Source organism: Puma concolor, chromosome E4 (assembly GCF_028749965.1).
Source record: "Puma concolor isolate L17-30 chromosome E4, mPumCon1.1.hap2, whole genome shotgun sequence".
Lineage (NCBI taxonomy): Eukaryota > Metazoa > Chordata > Mammalia > Carnivora > Felidae > Puma > Puma concolor.
This window is the reverse complement of record NC_141683.1, coordinates 2,071,279-2,096,405: the sequence shown is the minus strand read 5'-3', so window position 1 is coordinate 2,096,405 and position 25,127 is coordinate 2,071,279. Positions and strand designations below refer to the sequence as shown.

Genomic DNA, 25,127 nt, shown 5'->3' with positions numbered 1-25,127 from the left:
AAGGCAAGGCGCTGGGACAGACCGGGTGGGCTGCCTTTTGGAAACAGAAAGACCCAGACCCAGACAGGGGCAGAGCGGGTGGGGGCTCTCCTTCGACAGGGATGCCAGCACTGGGGTGGGAGGGTCCAGGCGGGACACTTCGGAATGTGCTCTCAGAGTCCCACCGAGCTATGCAGATGAGGCCTGTCTGTATGCAGATGAGACCGTCTGTATGCAGATGAGGAGAAAGGGCATTCTCTTCTCAGGGTTACCATAGAGCCCAGCCCACCCCCGGCCCTCCAGGCCCCAGCTGCAGGGCAGCCTGGGAAGAGGCCAGGCTGGGGAGAGACAACCTGTGGTAGGTTAGACTTCGGGAAGGACTGACCCAATGCAAATGGGCTGTTCTGAGGAAGGAGCCGGTGATAGAACTGAGAATGGAAGAGGGACGGCTGGGAGAGCCGGGCCGAGATGATGGGGCGAGCCATGACAGAACCCGGCAGACAGCTGCGAGCAGGACAGGAAGGAAGGGCTGATCTTCCACTCCACGCCAGGTCCGCTGGCTCTCCTGGGGTCCTGGCGATGCTCCTGTGAGCCTTTCACAGACAGAGAGGCCCCGACAGGCTGACGGACGCGTCTAGGACACAGTTTGCAATGGCGGGGCCCTGGCCCGTCCGGCTCCGTGGCGGGCAGCCACAGCCTGGAACCCTCCTACTCCTTCTGGGGGGGGCAGGCAGGCACTCAGACGGTTCCCTCTGCCGCGGGGGAAGGGGACAGTGCTCAGGGTTAGGGGGCTGTGCCCGGCCCAGCCCAGGGGCGCTGGCTGGGTCTCAGGCCCAGGGAGGGCCTGTGGGGGGCTGGAGGGGGTAGCTGAGGGCAGATACCAGGAAGGGGACAGCAGGTTGAGGAAAGATGCCAGGGATAACCCAGTGGGGGAAACTGAGGCCACAGAGATTGGGAGGGTTGCCGTCCTCACTGAGCAGATCCAAGCCCGAGCTGGGCCTGGACCCAGGGCCCCTTCCTGGGGGTGCAGAGGCCCAGAGTGGGGGTGTCTTTGAGAACGGCCTCTCCTCTTCCTCCGGCAGCCCCCGGCCCCTCCACCCCCTACCCAATGGGGTAGCCAAGGCCTTTGTGGGGAAGCGGCAGGGAAGAGAGGCCCCTTGTCGGCCCTTCATCTCGCCGGAGGTTCCGCCGATGCCAGCCCCCCGGCACCGGCTGGGCTCTCCTTCCTGGGGGTGCCAGCCGCCCCCCGCCCGCTGCCACTGCCCGCTCCCCAGCCCTGCCGTTTCCTGGAGCCTCAGGGCTTTGGCCCCGGGCCCGGCTGAAGGATGGCGGGTGCCCCGGCCCCAGCGCCTCCCGCGTCTCCCCTTTCACACGCTGGCACCAGAGCCGTGGGAACGCCGGGCGGCAGCTGGGCACCGGTGCCCAGCTCTGCCCACCCCCAGCCCAGCCGACCTCAGAGAGGGGAGAGCAGAGCGGCAGGCAGGCTGCCCCAAACAGCCCCTTCAGGACGGGCCCTAGAAATCCTTCACACTAATTATGAATCTGGGGACAAACAAGGCATTTGCAAGTCAATTAGTGACAGAACTTTCCCAGGAAAGAGTTTCGTCCAGGCTCAGCTTCAGACAGGGCCACATGCTGGGTCATCTTGTCCCTCCTCCTGTCTCTGCCCTGCTCGAAGCTCAGGGAGAGAGGCCGCCCCTCTGCGGCCGAAGGTGCCAGAGCCCAAGTGGGCAGGAGGCTGGAGGGCAGCTGGAGGTCACTCGAGGGCTGCCGCAGGGAGGCGTCCTGTCAGGGTCCACCTGCCCGGACAGGGTGACATGGGTGGGTTGACAGGAAAGTGGACGTCATTGTGAAAAGGCGGGGGGTGGGGGGGGGGAATCTTCCCTGAGCACAGAGACACCAAGAGGAGGCTGAAGCAGGAGGCACGCAGCCCAAGGGGGCTCAGCCGCATCCATGGGAACTTCAGGTGGGCCTAGGGCCATCTGGGGCCACTTGTCACAGAGAGGGAGGTAGGGCGTGGTGTTGCTCTCCCAGGCCTGGGAAAGGCGCTCTCTCTGCCTACGGGACCCCTTAATTGGGGGACGAGGGGGAGGGAAGGGCTGCTGGGGCAAACGCCCCTAGAGCCCCGCTAGCCATCTGAGGGAGATTAAGGGATTACAATTAAAAGGCGTTTGCAGAGCGAGCAGGTGGGTTGGGGCTGTGCTAACGATCTAATTGCCCAATTGCTGTGCCCGGGCTCTAATGAGTGGGGGTGGGCTTTTCGGGGAGGGGAGGGAGGGGCCTGGGGGGGTGGGGCCTCACCTCGAACACACCTCGGCTCAAGGGGGTCACGCCCACAGGCTCCCCTGCTGCCCTCCCTGAGGACTCAAGAGGAAGCAGCCTGACGAGGCTTCCCGGGCTGGACAAGGGTGTTCGGGCCAGAAATGAGCAAAGAGGGTGCTGAGCTCCCGACCAGAGGCGCCGTGAACACGGGGGATGGTTAGGGCGGACTCTTGTCGAGCACTGTGCTAAATACTCTATAACGTAGGTAATCCCCGCGACCACAGTAGAGCCTGTCTGCGCCTCTGCGGGGGTCCCGCTGACCAGGGGCAGCTCCCTTCACAGCCACCCTTGCCAGGAAGGGACAGATGGACAAACCCTGCCTAGACTCGGAAAGGCCCCAGGCTGAGGGTCCAAGCACGCCCGGTTCCGCGAGGGCCCAGCCTCTCTCCTACGAAAACCACGCTGGAAACCTGGACGCACAGCGGGCCTCACACAGCTAAGCCTTTGCACAGCCTGTTCCCGCTTCTGCGAGGGCCACCCCTTCCGCTCCTGTCCGGCCCCTCGGAGAAGTCTTCCACTCCCCGCCATCCGGGGCTCCCGGCTCTTGAGGGTTATCTCTGGCGAGGGGGTGCCTAGCACGCATTTAGGAATTACATGAGTGGCCTGCAGGCCGGCGGCCCTTCACGTTTAGACACTAAAGGCCCTGATGGAGAGCAGCTCTGGGGGGATCCCCAAGCAACCGGGATGGGGATGTGAACTGTCTCTGGAAGGGACCTGGGGGTGGACCCTGAGGCACGAGGGGGACTGCCTACTGTGCGCCGTGGCTCCCGAGTGTGGTGAAGAGATTACTTATTCGGAAACAATTACATTTAATTTAAAATAGTAATGATTGCAGCTTTTTAAAAGGTTTATTTATTTTGAGACAGAGAGAGAGCACAAGAGGGGAGGGGCAGAGAGGAGGAGAGACAGGATCCCAAGCACACGCCGCGCCATCAGTGTGGAGCCCGACGCGGGGCTCGAACTCAGGGAACCTCGAGATCATGACCTGAGCCACACTCAGGAGCCGGACCCTTAGCCAACTGAGCCACCAGGCACCCCGACTATTGCATCGCTTTTCAAGGCTGGGGAAAAACGTTTTGGCGTCTTTTACCCCGAAGGCCAGGGCAAGAGCAAACCTCAAGACTCCTCATTTGGGAGGAAGGACTGGGATTTCAGTTCCTCCTGTCCCCCTCTTCCTTCCTTTGGCCCGCCCTTGCTTCCCCACCCAGGCCATCTGGGTCTGGTTCTTGTGCCCCATGCTCTGCCCAGGCCTTTCGAGACCGGCCCGGAGCAGAAGCATCTCCGCGCACGCGGGCCGGCTGCCGCCCCTGTGAGGGGCCAGTGGTGGCCTGGTCGCTCCCCTACTGAGGGCACGTGCCCAAGGGACTCTTGCTGCCCGGCCCTCGTGGGTCTGCCAACCTGCTGTGTGCCCACTTGCCCTCTCTGTGCATCGGGCCACGGGTGCCTCCCTGCCCGTCCTCCCCCTGCACAGCCGCGCTGAGCATAAAGGAGGTCTGGCGGTGGGGTCTTAGCATCTCACCTGGGACATGGGGCTACAAACGGTAACGATTTGCCGGAGCTGCGGGGGGATCAGCTGTGATGACGTCTGTGGGGTGCTTGGCACCCCACGGGCGTGAAGCGGGGGCTCATAAATGGTAGCTGTTCTTACAGTTATTAAATGGGAGGGCCCCGCAAACGGCCCGAGCCTGCGGCAAGGGCTCCTCATTACTGCTCTGGCTGGGGGTAATGAGGCCTGTGGTAATGGCCCCTCACACTCCCAGGCCCACTGACAAAAGGCCCAACAAAGTGGGAAGTGAATGCCTAATGGGACCCTTGGGGGCTCCGCCCAGGGCTGGGGGGTGTCGGGAAGGACCCTCTGGCTGCAGCTCCAGGTGCCAAAGAACCCCGCAGGCCAGAGACCCTGCCGACAGGCTGCCCCTTCTCTGACCCAGGTCAGCTCACCATCGGGGCCTTGGCTGAGCGGGGTGTGCACCCCAGCACCCCTGACCTCTCGAGGCTAGCCTGGGAGACCGACAAGAACCCAAACGAATAAGTGAAGTGCACCTGATGTCAGCTGGTCACGAGTGATCTGGAGAGAAATAGAACAGGAAAAGGGGACAGGAAGGGCAGGGGTCAGAAGGTGAGTTGCAGGGGCGCCTGGGTGGCTCAGTCGGTGGAGCATCTGACTTCGGCTCAGGTCACGATCTCACGGTTCATGAGTTTGAGCCCCGCGTCGGGCTCTGTGCCGACAGCTCGGAGCCTAGAGCCTGCTTCACAGTCTGTGTCTCCCTCTCTCTCTGCTTCCCGCATCCCCCCCACCCCCGCTCACACTCTGTCTCTCAAAAATAAATAAATGTTAAAAAAAATTAAAAAAAAAAAGTGAGGGGCGCCTGGGTGGCTCAGTCGGTTAAGCGTCCGACTTCAGCTCAGGTCACGGTCTCGCGGTCTGTGAGATCGAGCCCCGCGTCGGGCTCTGGGCTGATGGCTCAGAGCCTGGAGCCTGCTTCCGATTCTGTGTCTCCCTCTCTCTCTGCCCCTCCCCCGTTCATGCTCTGTCTCTCTCTGTCTCAAAAATAAATAAAGGTTAAAAAAAATTTTTTTAAATTAAAAAAAAAAAGTGAGTTGCAGTATCAGATAAGGTGCTTAGGGACAGCCAGATTTTGTTCAACGGCTTCTTGTGAAAAATTGTAAATAGACACAACACCGGTCAGGACAGTAGAGCGAGCCCCGGCCTCCATGGCTCCTGGAGGCTCCTGGCCACAGCCTCCCCTACTCCCTCCCGGCCACCTGCCTCCCTTGGTAGGCCCAGAGTTGTTTTCAGCAAATCCCACACCTCTCCTTTGGCAGAGGGTGCGGTCTGAGCGGGGACGGAGGGACAGACGGGCAAGGCAGCACTCGGTCACTCGGGAGGCGGGCTCCCAGGCAGACAGACTGCTATGGTATGTGGACGGGTGGCCTCCGGTCTCATCTTTGCAACTGGCCGTGTGACATTTCACGAGTCTCCTAACTGCTCTGAACGTCAGATTTGCCGTCTGTGAAATGGAGCTGATCCTTTATCCCACAGGGAGTTTGTAGGAGGGGAATGCGTATCCCTGTGTGTGTTTCATAAAAGTACAGCGACACGGCAGAGCCAGGGTCTGGCCCCAGAGAGACTCAGTGACTTGGAGGTGAGACAAGGCCCCAGGGTACCCAAGACCAGGTGGGGGCTGGGAAGTCTCCTGCAGGAGGTTACCCCTGAAGGGAACTCAGTTCAGCAGGCCTCCGTGAAGGGGAGGGGGCTGAGCCCAAGCTTGGCCATGTGTGCTGGTCTGCCTTTCAGCCCCACCCCCCATGGATGGGCCACAGGATTCCAGGCTGCTGGAGACAAGGAGGGCCGGAAGGCCTGAATGGCCACTGTTCTCTGAAGAGGCTTCGTCCCCTTTAAAGACCCTTATCACCACCTCCACCTCCCTCCCAGGGTGATTATCACCCAGAGGGGCCTTTCCTAGGGGACATAAAGAGACCCTCAACTCCCATCAGTTAGGCAGGATAATGGTCCATTCACTCAGAGGGGACCCCAGCCCCACACCTGGCCCTCTCGGGCAGCCCTACTCCACCGCCCCATTGTCCCAGGCTGCCTCGCACGCACACATGGGCGTCAGTGGCAGGGGGAGCCCGAGTCCCCAGCTGGAGCGATCCTGGCCCTTCCCCCACCTCTCCAGCCGCCTGGACTCTGGGCTCGATTTGGGGGAGGTGGGCCTGCCATTCATCACACCCCCCCCACTCGGAATTTCACTGCTCTCGAAAGCCCTTACAGAGTGATGGGAAAATGGGAGGGAATAATTAGGAAAATCATTAGCGTCTCAAGGCCCATCTGAGAGGGATTAAGGGATTAAAAGCCTTGCAGCCAATCTCTCCTACTTTAAGGTTGTTGTAGGGGTTTTGTTTTCAGGACTTTCTTTTTCCTCTTTTCTTCTGAGTTGGGGCAGACTGAAGTCTTGGTGGATCCTTCCTTCAAAAGCTATAGGAAAAAGTCAAGACATTGAAGTCCCGGTGGGGAAGAATGGGGGAGGCAGGTGTCTGGGGAAGGGTCCTCCCCAAGCTCTCCTGGGCCGCCTGGGGCCCCTTCTCAGGGCCTGAGTGGTCGGGGAGGGGGTGCTGAGGTCATGTTTGCTGGTCTGCCTCTCAGCGCCACCCCCCATGGAGGAGCGCTGAGCCCTGCCTGTGGGCCACCTTTCACCTGCCCCGAGTGCTGGCTGAGGGTTCAGCAGGTCCCCCTGCCCCCCACTGGGTCCGTCCTGCTCTGGTGGCCTGAGGCTGGAGGCCCAGGGGGAGACAGTGAGGCAGGAAGATCTGGCTGTAAGCACCACGCAGCGCTATCCTTGGGCGGCCCAGGATCCAGTTGTGGCCAGCAGATAGTCGGCTCCTTACAGCACGCTGTGAGGGGGACTGAGATGTAAAGGGGGGCGGGGGGTCTACAGAGGAGGCAGACCCCGTGCAGTCTGGAGGGGTTAGGGACAATCCTCCGGAAGAGGTGGCTGTATTTATTTATGGGCATTCAGTCATTGTGAGGTAGGTGTTCTACTCGAACACATCATCCGCTTTCACCGTGCGTCACTGTCTCCCTGAAAGAGTCCCTGTGTCCCCCGGCCACAGGAGGAGGAATTCAAAACCACACCACCTGGCTTAAGGCAAACAGGGACGCTGAGGCCTGAGGGCTGCTGGGGCGCGGAGGCACGCGTCAGGTGGACACCCAAGCTCGCTAGAGTCTTTCTGCCTCCAACCCAAGCCATCCCCCCCCTCCCCCCGCCAGAATGTTCCGGAGAAGAAAGATACAGGCCTCACGTGGCTCCCACAGCTCCCTCCCCCGATACACACAGCGGCCTCCCTGGTTCCAGTTCTGGGGCTCCCTCCACTTCTCAGGAAGCTACCCGCCGCCCCCCACCCCCAGCCTCTGTGCCCACTGACACTCGCCTGGAAGGGCCTGGGGCCAGGCAGGGCGGCCGCGAAGCCGAGCGGCCCAAGACGGAGGCGGCCAGAAGCCTCCCGCAGCCAGCGCCTTGCCAGGGGTGCGGGGGGGGGGGGGGGGGGTAGATGCTGGCGGCCGTGGCCTGCCGCAACATCAATAATCGCGTTTATTAATGGTCTTAATTAGCAACTGCCGACAAGAAGCCCGGTGCTAATTCCACCAATAATCTAGGCTCGCAGGGCGTGGACAGAAGGGGGGGTGCAGGATGGATGGCAGGCAGCCACCGCGTACGGTCGGTCCGGCTACGGCGGAGCCTGCCTGAGAGGCGAGAGGGACGGGGAGGAAGGGGGGCCCTGCCCCCCACCACCTCCCACACCAGGGGTCCATAGCCCCCCGTGGCGCAGCCTCCTCAGATGGTGTTGGGACAAAATGAAGCGTGAGGAATGGGGGTGGGGGGAGGGGAGACCTCTGTCTGCGCCTCCAGGGCCAGAACCAGACAACAGCCCGTGGGATGAAGGCGAGTCTATAAAAGCCTGAGTGAAATGAGCTAGAAGGCGATTGGGAACAAGCCCCACAGTGTCCTGGAGCCACATTCCTCGCTCTGGGGAGGCGGAGATGGTTGATGCGAGCAGGGACACTGGGGGGGCCGCCTCTCCAGCTGAGCCCTCTCCTGCCAAGAGGAGCAGGGTGGGAAAGGCGAGTTTCAGAATCTAGACGATGTCCTAGCACAACAAGGCCACTTCCTCTCTCAGCCCCCGAGCCAAGCTGGGCCCGCTTGGGGCCCCAAAGACCAGCGAGCGGCCCCGAGAGCCCTGGAGGCCCAAGCCAAAGAGAGAGGGCCGCTTGGGGGGGCGAGGAGCTCCGGTCACGCCTCTTCCGGGGACCGCCCGCCCCAAGGGTGCCTCCTGTAGGTGCCCACGCGGAGGGAGGGTGTACCCGGGGTTCGGGGCGGGGTGGACGCTCCAGCCACGTGTGGACTTGTGTTGAGGATGTGGGGCCAGAGGAGTTTCCCTGGGGCTGGGCAGCCCAGCTCAGAATGTTCTGGAGGGGTTCTGGGTGGGGCCGGAGGCCTGGACGGAAGAGCGGCTGGCTGAGGAGTTGCAGCAGGGCCCGTGTCCAGAGGTGGGGGTCTGGGGGCAGGCACCTCGGCTCCCAGCCCTGGTCCCCTGAGCCTGACTTTCCTCTTATCCACCAGTGTTCCACCTGCTAGCCCCGGAGGCCAGGCTCCCTCCCTCCCCCCTCACAACGGGGTTACTGCACCTGCATCCCCAGGGGAGCCAGGGGGCTGGAAGGGAAGAGCTCCATCTGAGATGGGGGGCCGCCCCCCCCCCAGAGGAACAGGCCTATGACGTGGCGGTAGGACCCCCGCCTCCAGGAATATCAGCGGTTCCACCAGCCTCCTCTCCCTCCTCCTCCTTACTGGGACGGGGATCTGGGCTTCCTGGGACAGTTCTTTTGGGTGTTGCCCGATAGACTGTGCCCTGAGAACATGATGAGTCCCGGAAGCGTCACTGTTTCAAGGGCCCAAACGCCATCTCTATACAGCTTCTCACCTGAGCGGCATCAGCCCCTGGTCAGGAATCTTCGTAGAAGCTTGGGGAAGACGAACTCAGGAGGCCCTGCACCTTGCCAGGCTCAAGCCCAGGTACTGCACGCGCCCCAGAGCAGGGCTCCAGGCTCCTCGCCAGGAGGGACTCTGCTCCTAACAGAGCTCCCGTGCCCACTGTCTATTTTTTTTTTTAAGTGAACTCTGTACCCATCACGGGGCTCAAACGCAGGACCCTGTGATCAGGAGTCACATGCTCTACTGTCAAAGCCAGCCAGGCATCCTCACTGAGCATTTCAGTCCAGGGTTCAACCAGTTCCATCTGTTAGCCGGACACAGGCCCCTGGGCTGGGGTGGAGGGTCGTACCGCTTTCACTTGTGGGAGGGGACTTTATGTGGGACCCCTATGCCTACATCCCTGGAGAAGCTATTTTAGTCCTGCCTTGGTGAGCCCTTCTCCCAGGCAGAGGCGGGGCCCCTAACTGTGGCAACAGCAGAAGGAGGCAGGAAGGGAGGCCTGCACTAGGCCTGGGGCTCCCTGGTCAGAGAGGATCCCTTGGGGAGTCTCTGTCCAGTAAGCTGCTTTGGGGAAACCATGAGCACTTCCCCCACGGCTCTGGACGGGACGGGCTCCAGGAACACCTGTAAGAGTCCACTGGGTCAATGCAGTGTGAGGAAATGGACGCAGATGGGGACTGGGGTTTGGCTAACACGTAGGGAGGGTAGGAAGGACAGCGACCGCAGCCAGGTTTAACCCCCAAGAGACGGGTTCAGAGACAGGGACGGACTCCTGCAGACCGCGGAGCTAGTGAGAGGGGGAGGTCAGCTAGGTGCCCACCGCGGTCTGACCCCAAAGTCAAGCCTCTTTGGGGCAAGGGGTAGGTATGGATGGGACCGTTTTGGCCAAGGCTGGTGATCAGACAGTGCCGTGGAGACAATGGCGCTCTGTCCCAGGGCGCTGGGGACGCCAGCTCATCCCTATGCAGTGACTGCCGGCCCCTTTCAGGCGGTGGAAGCCTGCGGCAGAGGGGAATTCTCACAGGCCGGTGGCATTTGCATAGCCGGCTCGCCCGCCTGCCGGAGACATTGGCCCGCATTGTTCCCACCGGCGGTGGTGGCGCACGGGCCCGGGACGCGCAGGGCGCGGGCGGCAGGGCCAGACAAAGGGGCCGGGGCGCAGAGCCGGGAGGCGGCGGGTAGGGGTCCTGACGGTGGGAGAGAAATATCGGGGTGAGGCGGGGCGCCCGCCGAGCCCGTCTGCCCCGGTACGGCCACCGGCCCCCACTTTGGACACCCAGGCCGTGTCTAATTCCTCCCTGAGCCGGTGCCTCGCGCCGTGATGTGAATCCCAATGGCGCAGCTCAGGCCTTTCCCAGGCTGCGTGGTTCAGGCCAGGTCCTCCAGAGGTCAGAGGAGCCGCTGTGGCCAAAGGGTTCCAGCCCCACAGACACAGAAGCATGGGGCAGAGGGGGATCTTGCAGACCCCTTTGTCACAGACACACAGTTACCCGAAGCCAGAACAGTGGCCACTTCCCAAAGCCCGTCCCTCAATGCCCCGGCTCTGCTGTCTTCCACGCTGACCCCAGTGCGGCCCGTCTCTCCCATCAGTGGGGCCCTGGAGGAGAGCGAGGCCCCAGTGTCCTCGTCCATCATTGTCCCCAGAGCTCAGGCACTGGGGCCGGACAGAGTTCATGAGTGGACAAGCGTCTGATTGTCTTGCATTGAGAGTGATAATGATGGTGATCAGAGGGGCTGTCCCTGAGGGGCAGGGGCCTCATTGTCCTCAAGGGGTAAGGAAGGTGCCCCCTTGGCCCCTGTCCCTGCCATCTCCTTGACCTGCTCATTGTCACCCTGTTGACCCAGCCTGAATGGATGGGCCACCGTGCAGAGGACCAATGGTGCTGAGCCGGCTGTAGGGAAGATGGGGGAGGGGCTCCATGTTGGTTCAGCAGAGGGGCTCCAGGGACACCTGTATTTCCTGCCCTCTGAGCTCCCTCCCTGAAAGCAGTGATGAGACCGTGATCCCTGTCCCCCCATCCCCAAACCACAAGGGACGGCTTGCTTCAATCAGGGAGCGGTCTCTGGGGTGCCCACCAGCTTGCTTTGCCCCAGGCACCGGTGGGGAAGGGAGAGGAGGGAATGTGTGACAAACCAGGCAGCGGGTTCAGGAAATCTCGGCCCCGGACAGAGTCCCCTGAGCCCAGGTGTTGGGTCCTGTAGCAGAGCTCAGCACCGTCTCCAGGCCACAGGGGACTTTGTGGGGATGATGGAGCTTGGAACGAGTTGCAGGACCTGTAAGGCCGTGTGTTGTGGGGCAGCCCACGCCCTGCCCTCCTTTCTCAGGGGCCTGGGGTGGGCGTCCCACGTCTCCTCCCTTGGAAGCATGTCCCTTCTCCGCTGAGGTGGGAGCAGTGGCCAGCCTGGGCTGGAGCTGTTCGTGTGCTCGTGCCGGGAGATCTGGCTGTGGTCAGTCAAGGAGGAACAGGAAGCAGAGGAGAGGCGCCGGCATAAATGACTCCCCAGACCGGGCCAGGGCAGGGAGGGTCTCCTCCCACCGCGGAGTCTCCCTTTCCTGGCTGGGGACTCTAGTTCAGCACAGGGGCTGGGAGCTGAGGCCCCAGAGGGGGAGGGGGAGGTGGCCTCGGCTCTCCCAAGCCCCCTCCCTCCCCACAGGGGCTGACAGGACAGGGGGCCCTGTTGCAATCTGGGCAGTCATCCTCTACTGGGCAGAGGGTCTCCCCACAGCACTCCCGTCCCAGCCAGCAATGGGGGGGGGGGGGGGGGCGCTGCAGGAGGAGGAAGCCGATGGGCTGGGGCATAGTGGGGCCCTGGGGGCAGGGATGGGTCCCAGGGAGCGCCTGTGCCTCAGTGGCCCTCTTCGTTCCTCCCCTTCCCCTCAGCTCCGTGCTTGGCCTCCTTCCCAGCCAAACTCAGGGCCTCCGACCACAGTGAGGATGAAGCCTGTTCCAGGGTCAGGCCCCAGGAATCTCTCCCCAGTGGCTGGCTCCCTAGGTCCCAACGGGCTTGGTCTTGAGGGAGAGGTCCGTGGACAGACAGGCCCGGCTCCCACCAGAAGCCTGGAGGGAGGGCAGGACAGGGCCACGGGGTCCCAGCTCTTCCGGGAGGGGAGAGGCCGTCCGGTCTGCTGCAGGGGTGGTGTCTCTGATGCGTGAGATCGGAAAGCCCCAGAACCAGCCTGACATACAGTGGGGACTAAGAACTGGGAAGCAGTGTCTCCCAGAATGGTGAGGAACAGAGCAGAAGCAGACAGGAAGGCAGGAAGGCAGGAAGGCAGGAAGGCTGCAGGAAGGACGCCGGATCCGGATCCGTGGAGGGTGGAGGGTGCAGGGTGGAGGTTGGGAGGCCACAGAGGCCTGTGCTGGGTCTGGAGCGCCCTCTGGTGGCCAGAAGACCTCAGGCGGCAGAGGCGAGGCCTGCTTTCCCTGTTCTCTGCAGCCCCTCTCCTGCGACTCTGGGGGGGGGGGGGAGTGGGGGAAGAAGGGGTTCCTGGGTGCTGGCTGCTTCCAGCTTCTGAAGACTCGGTGGCAAAGAACTCCCTGTTCGCCTTCGTTCAGAGACCACCCAAGTCAGGATGGGAGTGGCGGCCATTCAGCAGGAAGACCTCTCCAGCCCGATTTTCTGGGAGAGAACAAGCTGCCTGTCCCTGGCGGCAGGGAAGCCCAGGCTGGGCACCCACCTCGTGGAAGCTGGCATGCTAGAGGGGGCTCCGTGGGCCCAGGGGGACAGGAGCTTGCTGGCATTGAGGTCCTCCCCACCCGAGTTTCCAACATGGTGCGTTAGAGCGAGAGAGCGAGAGACGAGCTCCCCACATTCCCAGCGCACAAAAACGAGGCGTCCGAATCCTTGGTGCCAGTGGTGTTTATCACCGGGTCAGCCGGGCTGGCGCACACCTCTCTGTGACCGTGTGGCCTTGGGCGGTGGGCTGGCAGTGGGTTGGGCACCTCGCTCACGGGCCACGGGGTGGGGCTGGGGGTGCTGAGGGGTCTCCCCCCGCCGGGTGCAGCGGGCTCCCCCACACCCCCACCTTCCGCGGCCCTGTCCCCAGTGCCGTCTTCTTTCCTGCAGCAGGAGGGATGGACCCAGAAAAGACCTTCCCTGCGGTCACCATCTTCTAAAAGGAGAGTGTCCTCTCGTGGGCTGGAAGCAAGTTAGGCCCGGGTGTCTGTCTCCTCTGCCCTCAGAGATCCCTGGGCTTCGTCCTCGCGTTCCCCAGGCACCTGGAAGGTGGGGGGGGGTGCAGGTGAAGGGGAAGCTCCAGGGGGCTGGAGACTGGAGCTGGGGGGAGGGTGTCCCCCAGCAGAGCAGAGCCAGCCAAGAAGGAAAGAGGCAGGTGGGATCATAGGAGGTGCGGCAGGGTGGGAGCTTTGGGGGATGAGATGGCCATCGGTCCAAGGGGCTGGGGACACGCTCACCTCCCAGTAAATCTGGTCCTCGTAGCACTGGGAGTCTGGAGGGGGGTCCAGGAAGGGCAGCCTCAGCAGGAGCCCTGGTGGTGGGAGGGGAGGGTGGGTGGGGCTCCTGGCACTCCTGTGGGGGAGGTGGCCACCCCAGGCCCGAGGGCACGGAGGGGCTGAGCGGCCTGACACGCCTGTCCCAGATGAACTGCAGCTGTATTTGGGGAGCCCCTACTGTAGCCAGGCCCCCACGGGCGCTCGTCACCAAAGCAGCCCTGCTGGGCATGACCCTCACGGTACAGTGAAGGCAGCGAGCCTCAGAGAAGTCCTGGGCACCTCACTCGTTCGGACAGTTGGCAATGGACCAGATCGTGATTCTGTCCCGAACACAGCTCCTGAGCTTCCTGGGGCCCCCTGTCCGGGAGGGGTGCTGCACGAATTTATTGAGCAAATAAGTAAGTAAATGAGGGGACGGAATCGAACCAGTTCGAGAATGAAAATCTCAAGATGATACTGAATCAGAAGGAGTAAAGCCAGACATCAGGGAGGACTGTCTGATGGGCATCAGCGGGCAGTTGGTCTCTGTGGAGGTTTGGTGTTCCGGCCCCTCCCTGCCCCTGCCTCTGCTCCTGGACCTGCCCCTGCCCGGGAAAGACTGCTCAGCTTCCCCTTCAGGGCCTCAGCCTGAGGTCGGGCTGCCCTCTGGTGGGCAGAGTAAGCAGTACAGGGAAGCCAGAAAACGGGAGAGGGACCCCACCCTGCCCCTGGCCCACTCCCCATCTTCTCTTAGCCCCAGGAGGGAGCAAGTACCCACTTCTGGGGAAGGTTACCCTTGAATTCTGCAACCACACCCCCCACCCCCAGCCAAGGTCACTCACCTCCAAGCGCCCCGCCCACAGAGGCAAACGTCAGTGTGACAAGCAGCCCGAAGAGTTGGTACATGGCCTGAGCCTTGGCGGAGCGCTGGCCCTCGGCTACGAGCGGAAACACACTGCCTAGGCTGCAGGGAGAGGAGGTCGGTGGGGGGGCGGGGAGAGGGAGACAGGGCTCCTCAGTGCGTCACGCAGCGGCCAAAAGGGCCTCGCGGGAGCCTGGGACACCCACACACTTTTCAAGACTCAGTTTAGGATCACTTTTGCTTGTTCTCTCCTCTGACCCCTGACGGTGCAAGAATTGAGCCTAAGGGTCATTACATCCTTCTGTCGTTATTCACGAATGAATGCATGAAAATAGACACAGCTTTTTGCGCTGGTCCACAGGGGGAGGAAGAGAGTGAGGGAGGTCACCCCGGGGGGGGGGGGTGGTAAATGACCTGGGTGAGGGTCAGGGGTGGGGAGGACTCACCCATCTCCATAAGCTTCGTGGGTGGCCAGCCCGGCCACAAGGACCCCTAGGAGGGCTCCCAGGACCCCAGGCATCCCGTGGAGGTTGTGGACGCCACACGTGTCTTGGAGTTTGAATTTCGCCTCAAGGACAGGCTGGAGGACAGGACACCAGTAATGAGTCCTGTGCCCCCCCCCCCCCCCGCCAGGCTGCTGGAGACACGGGGGCAACAGGTGCTGGGGGACCCCCTGTTCTGCCCGGGGCCCGAGAGGCATCTATACCGTGAAGAACTTGTACCCCAGCGTGGAGACTGTCCCAGCCAGGAAGCCGGCTGCCAGGGCCCCAAAGGGCGTCAGCATCATTTCACCTGATGTCCCCACTACGACCCCTCCGGCCAGCGCTGCGTTCTGGATGTGAACCTGGGGAAGCACAGGGGAGCGGGGCATCGGGGGCCGGTCCAGGTCGACGCCCCCATCCAACCCCACCCCGTCCACCGCAGTGTCCACCGGAAGTCCCTCTGCCGTCTGATCGCAAACACTCCTGCTGTTGTGTGGTTGCCTTTAGCTGTTGCCCCGTGCCTGCGCCCTGTCCTGTTCCCCTGCAGCAGACCGGGCCTCGCAGGGTCCTCCCCCCGCCCGTCCCTCTGCGCCCCCCAGCGCCCTCTCCCGCACCATGTCCAGCCGGCCGTGCTCCCCGACGAGGGCGGACAAGGCAAAGGTGCTGAGGGTGCTCGCGGTCAGGGAGTAGTACGTGTTCAGGGTTGTTCGGTGCTGCCCATCCCCCAGCATGGTGGGCGCAGAGTTGAAGCTGGGCCAGAAGGTCCACAGGAAGATGGTCCCTAAATGACAGGCGGGCCGGCAGAGTGAGAGGAAGCAAGTAGCCCCTGGGTAGCCTGGGGGTCCTCGCTCGCAAAGTGGGGGCCAGAGCACCTCCAGAGCGCGGGCCGTGCGTGGTGGCTCGGAAGGAGCGCGCAGCCCAGGCCTAGGAGCCACTAGGTGCACAGCCAAGGGCCGGCTACCAAAGGGCACGGACACAGAGCCACTCGACTGAGAACCACAGACGGTCGAGATCGGGGGATTTGTAAGCATCAGAAAAGGAAAGAAAAACAGGCAAAGGGCCCTGCGTGTCAGGCACTGAACTGAGCTCGGTATTCGTATCAGGGAAACAATATGCTTTAAAACCTCAACCGCCTCCTGGAGACCTGGGCCCTGCAAGGTGCAGGTGAGGCCTCCGCCTGCCGGGCACCTGGATGGGCTCCCGGCCAGTCCTGGGGGGTGGGGAGGGGCAGAGGGACAAGGTGAGGGGAAGGCTGGGGACCCTGTAGGCTCGGGCCACCAAGGCAAGGAGGCTTGAGGGACTGCCCCTCGTCCTGAGTGGTCTCAGGGTGCGTTGTGACTTCTCCCTGCAACCCCGCAGTCTGCTGCGGAACCCAGCACGCTCACACGTGTGTCCTCAGAGGGCAGAGCAGGGGGACCCAGGAAGAGGCAGGGCTCCCTGCCTGGAAGGAGGGGACAGAGGAGAGCTGGTGTGTCAGGCTCCTGGGGAAGCACACCTTCTTGGGAAAGCCCCTGGACTTCTAGCCAAAGCATCCACCTCATTTCACAACAAACCCGGAGGTGAGCAACAAATACAAATACAAAGCCAGCCTCTCTTCTTAGCGTGGGACGAGGCATGGACCCACGGCAAAAGAAGGTATCGATCTCCTTTCCTGCCTCATTTGCGAAGGCAGAGAGAGGAGCTGAGGCCAAGGTGGAGGTAGGTGCTTGGAGGAAACAGGTGGTGGTGATGGTGCTCGAAGGTCAGACCCTGCGACGCCCAGGGGTGACCCGCTACCTCTCCCCCTGCTCCTGGGCGTGCAGGGGCCTCTGGGAAATCGCCTGGGAGGCATGTGAAGGGCAGAGTCTTGGAGGCAGCAGGTGGACAGCCTGCAGGGGGGGCAAGACCTTGCTGTGCCAGGCTGGCCTGGCTTCCGAGGGGGGAAGGGGGCGGCCCCAGAGTTTTAAGCAGGGATCCGTGCAGTCAGAGTTGATTTAGAAAGGCCCCCGGGAAGGGGTCTGGGGCAGGCGCGTACTCCAGGGCTGAGTTCTAAGAACCTGTCAAAGAAACTGTTGGGAATGATGAGCCCAGATCCCGGGCTCTCGGCAGGGACTTCCCAGCAGGGACCCCAAGGACCGTAGGCGGCCTGACATCTTGCCCGGGGTCCTCCCTGGCCCCCCCACCCCGGCAGGCCTCACCAATCATGGCAAAGAGGTCCGAATGGTAGACGGAGCCCTGACGATGCTTGCTCTTCTCCAGCTGGGGCCTGTGGAGGACCCGGGACAGGACCAGCCCGAAGTAGGCCCCAAAGGTGTGGATGGTCATGGACCCTCCTGCATCCTTCACCTGGGGAGGGGGCGCGGAGGTGGGCGGCCGGCCCTCCGCGCCCCCCGCCCGCCCCCACTGACCCGTGCTCTCCCTGCTTGGGGCCTGGCCCTGGCCCTCGCCACCCCTCACCCCTGCCCCACCCGACTCACCCCCAGGAGACTAAGGAGCACGAACTCGTTGACGCCAAATAGCAGCACCTCCAGCAGGGCCATGAGCAGCAGCTGGGCCGGCCCCGTCTTGCCCAGGACAGCACCAAAGGAGATAAGCACGGCAGCGGCACAGAAGTCCGCGTTGATCATGCTGGGGACCGGGGGTGTGACGCAAGGGTGAGAGGGGTGGGGAGGGCAGCCCCACGGCCGGGGCGGCGGCAGCCGTGGGGGGGGGGGGGAAGCGGTCTCGACGCAGCCTGGGGAGGTTCTGTGCCGTGGACCGCACGGCCCGCGAGGCGTGCGAGAACCAGATCCCGAGCCCTGCCCTGGGGGTGGCAGTGCGGACGGGCAGGGCGCTAGACACGAGTCTACGGAGGCAGGCCCGGGGCTGGAGGGCTGGCTCCCCCTGGGGCAGGGGATGGGGCGGGGAGGGGGGAGCCGGGGAGGCCGCCGCTGCCCACCTCTGCACGCCAACATGGATGTGGCCGCCGTGCAAGGAGTGAAAAAAGCCCTGGATGAGTGTGGACCACTGCAGGGCAAAGGCGGCCAGGAGGAGGGTGAAGCCGACGCTGCTGAAGCCGTACCGCTGCAGGAAGGCCATGAGGAAGCCGAAGCCCACACACACCATGACGTGCACGTCCTGGAAACCTGCGGGGGCATCCGGGCCGCTCGGCCACCGCCGCCCAAGCAGCCGCCCGGCCGGTGCCCCTGGTTCTCGCCAGCCAGGGCCGCCGCCTCCGGGCTGGAGCCGGGCCTGGGAAACTCCCCAGGTGTGGCGGGGCCTCCCAGCCTGGGGCGCCCGGGCAGAGCTGGCCGGCTGGGGGCAGCGGGACCCACGCCGGTCCCGCTGTCCCCGTGTCTCCCGCCCTGTCCTTGGGTCTCCTACAACCGACCGGCGGGACGTCCTGCCCGCGCTCCCTCCGGCTGCAGTCCCTGCCCCTCCGTGCTCAAAATCATCTTCTTTGGGCTCCTTTCAAGTTTCCCTTTCTGCTGGGAAGTCCTTCCTGATGTCTAACCTCCATCCCTCATACTTCAGAATCTATACCTCTCCGTTTTGAGGATTTTAAGGGTTTGGGTTTTTTTTTTTGTTATGTTTATTTTTGAGAGAGAAAGAAACAGTGCATGAGCAGGAGAGGGGCAGGGAAAGAGAGAAAGAGAGAGAGAGAGAGAGAGAGAGAGAGAGAATCCAAAGCAGACTCCAGGCTCCAAGCTGTCAGCACAGAGTCTGATGTGGGGCCCGAACTCACGAACCGCGAGATCATGACCTGAGCAGAAGTCAAACGCTTAACCAATTGAGCCACTCAGGTGCCCCGAGAATTTTAAGGTTTTTAAAAATAATTTATGAAATAGCCTTAATTTTTTTATCAAAACTTTTTCTTTATTTTTAGAAAGGGAGAGAGAGTGAGCACACGAACTAGGAGAGGGGTAGAAGGAGAGAGAATCTTTTTTTTTTTTTTTAACATTTATTTCTTTTTGAGAGAGAGAGACAGAGACAGAGAGACAGAGCATGAGCAGGGGAGGGGCAAAGAGAGAGGGAGACCCAGAATCCGAAGCAGGATCCAGGCTCTGAGCTGTCAGCACAGAGCCGGATGCGGGACTCGAACCCACGAACCGGGAGATCATGACCTGAGCAGTAGTCAGAAGTTTAACCGACTGAGCCACTCAGGAGTCCCGAGAGACAGAATCTTAAGCAGGCTCCACGCCCAGCAGAAAGCCCAATGTGGAGCTTGATCCCATGATCCTGGGATCATGACCTGAGCCTAAATCAAGAGTCGGCCATTCAACCCACTGAGCCACCCAGACGCCCCTAATTTTGTCTTAAATAGCTTTAATTGTTAACAGAGATTACCTCCGGGAAAGGAGCCGAAGGGAGGCGCAGGGCTGCAGGGGCACAGCTGAGCCGCAAACCACGCCCCCTGGAGTTGTGCGATAAGGCGGCTCTGGGAAGGGGGATTTTGCTTTTGCATTTGTTTCTTTCTATAATTTGAATATGTTAATTTTATAGATGCATTAGTTGACGTCTTTTGTGTGTCAGTGAGGTTTCTGGGCAGGGAGATTGGAGCCTTTCTGTTTGCTTTCTATTGTGTATGCATAAAAGACCAAGCTAATACAAACGATACACAGTAACATTGAGAGTGAGACACATACAAATACCTGCTTCAGTATCAGTTTGTTCCACACGCCTCCCCCCATCTTGCAAAAAAGGGTTGAAACATAACCTAGTGTGACAATTCAGCCAGCGCATCTGGCCCTGTTCTCTCAGCCTCGGGTCTATGTATAGAGTCAGTCCATGCTCTGTCTTTGGCTTTAATTCACAAATGCTGGAGAAAGAGTATCGTGAGTGCTGTTAGAAATCGGGCAGGGCAAATAAGTTATTGAGAAACAGGGTCAACTCTGACCCTAAATTCACTCCCCTTTTACAGCTCCACGTGAGAAATTTCTCTTGGAGCTTACTGCTAGCATATGTCACTTCCCCCCGGGGCACCGTCCGAGGTTTACTAAGAGCTCAGGCACCAGGCTCTGGGGAGGGTGCCGGCAACACAGCAGCCACACGCCTGCCCTCACGGAGCCTGGCAGGCAGACGGCAAAGAATCGGAGAATCACTCGTGTGAGCCTTCCTCGCCTCTGATGAGAACATGTAACCGGCCGCGTTTCCCTTTTCTTCTTGGCTGCCTGGAAGCTCAGAGCTACCCTGGCATCGCAACCGAAACAACTGGGGAGGCACTCCCAGTGTCCATTATCTCTATCCCGCCCTCCTGCTTTTATTTTTTCAGACTCATGTTCTTGTTGCACACACACACCTCAAATCTCTTGTAGAAAGGGGCAGATCATAAAGAAAAAGGTCATGGTGCCTTTTTTCTTTAATCTGAGGAAGCACCTAGCAAGCCAAAAATTTATTATTGAACTTTAGAATGCCATCAGTAATTTTGAGAGGACCAAACGGTTTTTGCCCTTTTTGTGCTGGGTACTGGCTGACAGGAAGTGAGTTTGCAAGAGGCTTGGGTGGGTACTGGGACTGCGGGTCGGCACCTCAGCTGCCGGCCCCAGCTGCCAAAGGGGGGTAAGGGTCTAAAGGTCCACTGGCTTTGCTCAATGTCCCGACACTGTGCCATTTCTCCAGCCCTGTGCACTCCCAAATCACCCAGATCTCCCTTCCCTCAGATCCTAACACCCAACAGAAAAGGAGGAGGAGCACTTCTAACTCAGCCCGCAGCCTAAGTTCTTCGAGACCTCTCTGCCTGGCTTCTTTCCTCCTTGTGCCAACAGTAAAGGGGATGCCGCGTCTGTCCTTTCGTCCAAGGGCGCAGCAGGGTGGCAAAGGGGGCTGGGTGGCAGGGCTCCCTGTCCTGGACATGCAGAACTGCTCCAGAGCTGGTCATAACTGGCAGTAACATTTACGTCTCCCACCCCGGGTTTGTTTGGCATCACAACTCAGTCCCTTGACCTTTCAAATGGAGGCTAAACATTAAGAAATCTCCTTCACTGGGGAGCATTCCAAAGACTCTCCATTGGCTGTGGCCACCGACCATGCACCCTCGGTTGAAGAGAAGACAAAAGCCCTCTAGCGACGCCTACTGCCTCCCCAACCCCACTGGCTAGCTCCCGAACAAGATAACACGGGGCAAGGGGACAGTTAAGGCTGGATTGTGTGACGGCTGACAAGCCATTTCGCCTCTGTGAGCCTCGGTTTCCTCATCTGTAAAGTGGGGCTATAAAACGCAAGGAGCAGAGAGTGGTGAGCTGAGGAGGCCCCCTTCCCCCTCCCCCACCACACTCTACCCACCCCCGCCTTATGAGGGAGGTGGGCCACATTCTCCCAGAAGAGGTCACCGACCACTCTGGTCCCTGTCACGTCCCCCTTCCCCGCTTCTTCCAAGAAGATCCTGATTCCAGCTATCCTAAATCCCTCTCACCAAAAGTAAGGTCTCAGAGGTATGTGACCCAGGACCTGTCCACACTGTTTTCTTAGAACCCTTTCTCATGTTTGCTTCTGTGTCCCCTGTCACCCTGTCTTTTCTCCTCTTTCTTTCTTTCCATGACTTGCCTCGGGAGGCTTGTAATGTGGGGAAAGGCCACAGCTGGGCAGCCAAGAGCCCTGGCTCTGGCCTGGCTAACTTGCTGTGTGCTCTTGGGCAGCCCCGTGGCCTCTCTGGCTCTCTCTCTCTCCACATCTGAGGGGCTCTGAGGGCCCTGCCTGCAGCGACGACAGACCGACCCCGGGAGCAGCCGTGTCCCGGGCACCAGCTGCGCTCCCTTTCATCTCCCGAACCAAAGGGCAGTGGCTACGCCTCCCTCTGACCCTGACCCCTTCCCTGGACACAAGGGCAGGGGAAGACCCGGCTCATCAAAGCCCCAGACTCCAGAGACCTCACGCTTCCCTCCACCCCAACCTTCCCCCACACCAGGGTCCCAAGTCCACGGGGATAGAAACCTAGGGCAGCGGAGAGGTAGGATCCCCACTCCCCTCCCCTTACCACAGCCCAGGGAGAGCTGAATGCCCAAGGAGAGCCCCCCCGCCCCCCGCAGCAGAGGGGCGACAGGTGGGGGCGTTGCGGGGAGACGAGCAGGGCGCGGAGGCTTAAGTGGGGCCCTTGGAAGAAGCAAACGGAGGACGTGGCAGGCAGCCAGGTCACACCGTGGACAAGAGCTTGCTTCCCTCAGCCTCTGGGCTATTCCCTCTCAACTCCCTGGCTCTCTGGGCAAATGCAGGACCCAGGGGCCTGCTGTCCCAGCTCCCGGGGCTCACCTTGTGCAGACAGGGCTGAGGTGGAACACAAGAGGGAGGAGCTGGAGCCCCTCTGCCGAGGACAGCTGGGGGCTGGGGGTCTAGCACTTCTTGCTTAGGCCCAAGCCTGCATCTCACTCCCTGTGTCCTCAGCACTGTGTTGGAGTTGGGACTGGGAGACGGTCGGTTGGGGACAGCCTGCTGCCAGCTCGGTATAGGAAAAGCAGGGTAATAACAGCCTGGGATTTTATAGGAGACTCTCACACTGTAGGTCTTGTTGGAATGTGCATCCTTCAAACTGAAGCATCCTTCTCCCCATTGCCCAGATGGGAAAAACTGAGGCTGACATAAGCCCTACCCAAGCCGTGGTGATGAAATGAGGAGCTGTAGTATCCTGGGTCCCAGCTGCTCAGGGCCTGAGTAGCAAGGTAGGCCCCCAACCTTAGAGGGAGAGCCTAAGGTCCCCCAGCAGGCGGCAGGGGCTCGGCCCTCTCCTTCCTGGGCCTCACCAGCAGACAGGAGAGCTGTGTTGCTTGGGATGCCTGAGTCTTAGTTCCTTCTCTGCCACTCACCCGATGGGCGGTCGTGAGCAAGTCACAAGCGTTCTGAGCCTCAGCTTCCTCGCCTATGAAATGGGCCAATGACCCTGCCATGCTTCCTGCTCAGAGCTGGGGGCAGCTGTTCTGGGCTGTGGTGGGTGGTTGTGTGATCCTCTCTCGGACTCTGGAAGGGCCAGTTTTGAGTGACTGGGGCAGGAATGCCTGAGCCCCACCCGCCTTGGCTGCCTTCATAACTGATACCTGCACTACCACTCCTGCACAGCCCTCCCTACCTCCCCTGCCCAGGAGGACTGTCTTTGCTGTGATCAGGGTGGAGCCCCTAGAAAAGGCAGTCGCCCTACGAAGCCCAATGAGGCCAACTGGGGGGGTGAGACAAAGGAAGCAATTAAAGCTCAGATCTGGGCTTGAGTCCCAGCTCCCTCAATTCTGACAGCTCGAACCTGAACCAGCCACTTCGAGTCTCAGTTTCCCCATCTTTGTCTGCCTGATAGACGAGATGAGACCTGGGACACCGCGGACACCAGCGACAGGGTGTTATTATAAATCTGGGGCACCTTCCTCGCAAAGCCAGAGGGTTGCTCTCCTAGGAGTAAACGTGGACACCCAAGACACCGCGGAGCCTGGGCTCTTCGCTCCCCGCGCCCTCACCCGCACTCACTTGGGTAGCGAAAGTAAAATTCATTGTCCGAGCTACTGCGGTTGCCCGAGTGCCAGAGGGCGGCGTCGGTTTCGGGGTTGTAGCGGACAAAGACCGCAAAGAGGATGGCGGTGGCGCCCTGGAGGAGGAGGCACAGCAGGGGCAGCTGCAGTCGCCGGCCCGCGGCGCGGCGGGGAGACCCGGCCATGGACGAGGGCTTCGAGTCCCTGGCTCCGTCCGGCTCCGGCTCCGGGCGCGCGGGACACAGGCTCCCGGGCAGGGCCGGCAGGTTCCACCGGCGCCAGGGCCCGCCCACCGGCGCCAGGGCCCGCCCACCGGCGCCAGGGCCCGCCCACCGGCGCCAGGGCCCGCCCACCGGCGCCAGGGCCCGCCCACCGGCGCCAGGGCCCGCCCACCGGCGCCAGGGCCCGCCCACCGGCGCCAGGGCCCGCCCACCGGCGCCAGGGCCCGCCCACCGGCGCCAGGGCCCGCCCACCGGCGCCAGGGCCCGCCCACCGGCGCCAGGGCCCGCCCACCGGCGCCAGGGCCCGCCCACCGGCGCCAGGGCCCGCCCACGCCGAGGCTCAGCGACCCCTTCCCCCGCCCCCCAGCCCCGCGCAGCTGGGAGCCCCAACCCGGTCCCGCGGGTGCGGAACAGGGGCGCCGAGGGCGTGGGCCCGTGGCCTGAGGCGGGGCAAGAGCCGGCGGAGAGGGGGCGTCCGGACCCCCTTGTCCTGTCTCCCTTCACCTGGCTGCCCCTGGCTGTCTTCGGGTTGGGACAGGTCCGTGGAAATGGCCCTGGAAAGGCTCCCTGTGTTCTGCCCTGATGGGGCACAACCGAGGGACCCGGGGTGGCGGGGTTGGGGAAAGGAGAGGCCCCCTCCCCCTCAAACGTAGTGTTAGTTTACAGAATGTGTCCCAAGAAATAAGAGGCTCTTTAAGGCCCCCGGCCTGGCCGTCCAGGGTAAACACCAGAGAGAGAGAGTTGAGCGGTTACTCAATCTTTTCCCAAGCCAGATGCAAAACGGAGGTGCCGTCCAGGCATCGATGATTAACCTGACTGGGGGGAGGGGGGTTCTGAGCCCTCACCTCGCCCCAAGCCTCCTAAGCCTCCCAGCTGGGTCTGCACCCCAGCCAAGCAGCAGCTGGCCACGCTGACAGCTAGGTTCCCTGTACACTTGCACCGGGATAAGGGGCCCGGGGCAGCCTGAACAGCTAGATGGAGGAGGGTCTTCTCCCCCAGGAGTCAGGAGCCACTGGTAACACAAGCAAGGCCTACATCCACGGAGGGGGTGGGGGTCCTGGGAGACAGTAAGGAGACAGACTCACTGACATCTACTGTGAGCCAGGCTTTGGAGATGAACCACACAACCCCTCCCTCCAGGAGCCACCGTCCTGTGGGGAGACAGACACCTGGGAGGAAACCGAATGCCCACCGGAGTGAATGTGTGACCCTAGCAGTTGCAGAGGCCCTAGGGGCCCAGGAGGAGAGCCCACTGTGGTGAGGGTGAGTGCAGGCACAGACGTGGAGAACTGCTTCCTGGGAGGTATGTCTGCAGGTAGTCTAGAAGGACCACCTAGAAATGGGGCAAGTGAAGAAGAAAGAGGGGATATTTCTAGAAGGGACCTGTGGAGACAGAAGCCTGGCCCTGTGAGTGTCCAGTGTGTTCAGGGACTGAAGCTGGGGGTGGGGAGTCTAGAAAGGCCTCGAAGGCCCTGCTGAGGCACGCGGCCTCTACCCCGTGGGGGCCGGGTGGCTGGAGGACTCTCACAGGGGGGTGACCCCGCTGCTATCAGTTCTGACACCTGCGTGCCACAGGGGCTTCAAGGAAGAAAAGCTGAAGGCCGGTCTCTTTGGAGCTGGTGGAAGGGGAGGCTCTCCGTCCACCCTGCTGCCCAGCCCAGTCTGAGGGGGCTACTGTGTGGGAGGGGCTTGTCCGTGTTAGCAAAGGAGTCCCAGACCCCTGCCGTTCCCAGAAGACGTGGTCTAGGCTCAGAGGGGCCAGCCTCTCCCCCAGAGCAGATTCGAAGTGAGCTCCTCCTGGGAATGGCGCTTGCCGGGTCTCACGAAGGGGCGGGGGGTGGGGGGTGATGGTGGAATCCCTGACCCTCCTCTTTGCTTCCCCGGCTGCCCTTTCTGCAGCCCCTCCCCTCCTCCTCCCCTCCCGCAGTCGGCTTG

General features: G+C 61.8%; 1 protein-coding gene across 1 annotated transcript; it reads right to left on the bottom strand.

The window, feature by feature from the left end:
• Positions 1–12,635: 12,635 nt before the first annotated feature.
• Positions 12,636–23,254, bottom strand: RHBG (Rh family B glycoprotein). The gene is made up of 10 exons (XM_086694247.1): positions 22,970–23,254; positions 17,487–17,673; positions 17,026–17,176; positions 16,747–16,894; positions 15,184–15,350; positions 14,794–14,931; positions 14,534–14,667; positions 14,068–14,189; positions 13,208–13,281; positions 12,636–13,012 (listed from the first exon to the last, which is right to left on the bottom strand). The coding sequence occupies exons 1-10, from the start codon at positions 23,154–23,156 to the stop codon at positions 12,944–12,946; spliced, it is 1,377 nt and encodes a 458-aa protein (XP_086550373.1). The 5' UTR covers positions 23,157–23,254; the 3' UTR covers positions 12,636–12,943.
• Between the last annotated feature and the right edge of the window lie 1,873 nt (positions 23,255–25,127).

What these genes read in the sequence shown, in the direction of transcription:
- RHBG (XM_086694247.1), bottom strand. Translation starts at nt 23,156, where the DNA reads ATGGCCGGGTCTCCCCGCCGCGCCGCGGGCCGGCGACTGCAGCTGCCC. An exon ending in ATCCATGTTGGCGTGCAGAG is followed by an intron (nt 17,177 to 17,486) that starts GTGGGCAGCGGC and finishes CCCGGTCCCCAG; the next exon opens with CATGATCAACGCGGACTTCT. An exon ending in CACGAAGCTTATGGAGATGG is followed by an intron (nt 14,190 to 14,533) that starts GTGAGTCCTCCC and finishes CTCTCCCTGCAG; the next exon opens with CCTAGGCAGTGTGTTTCCGC.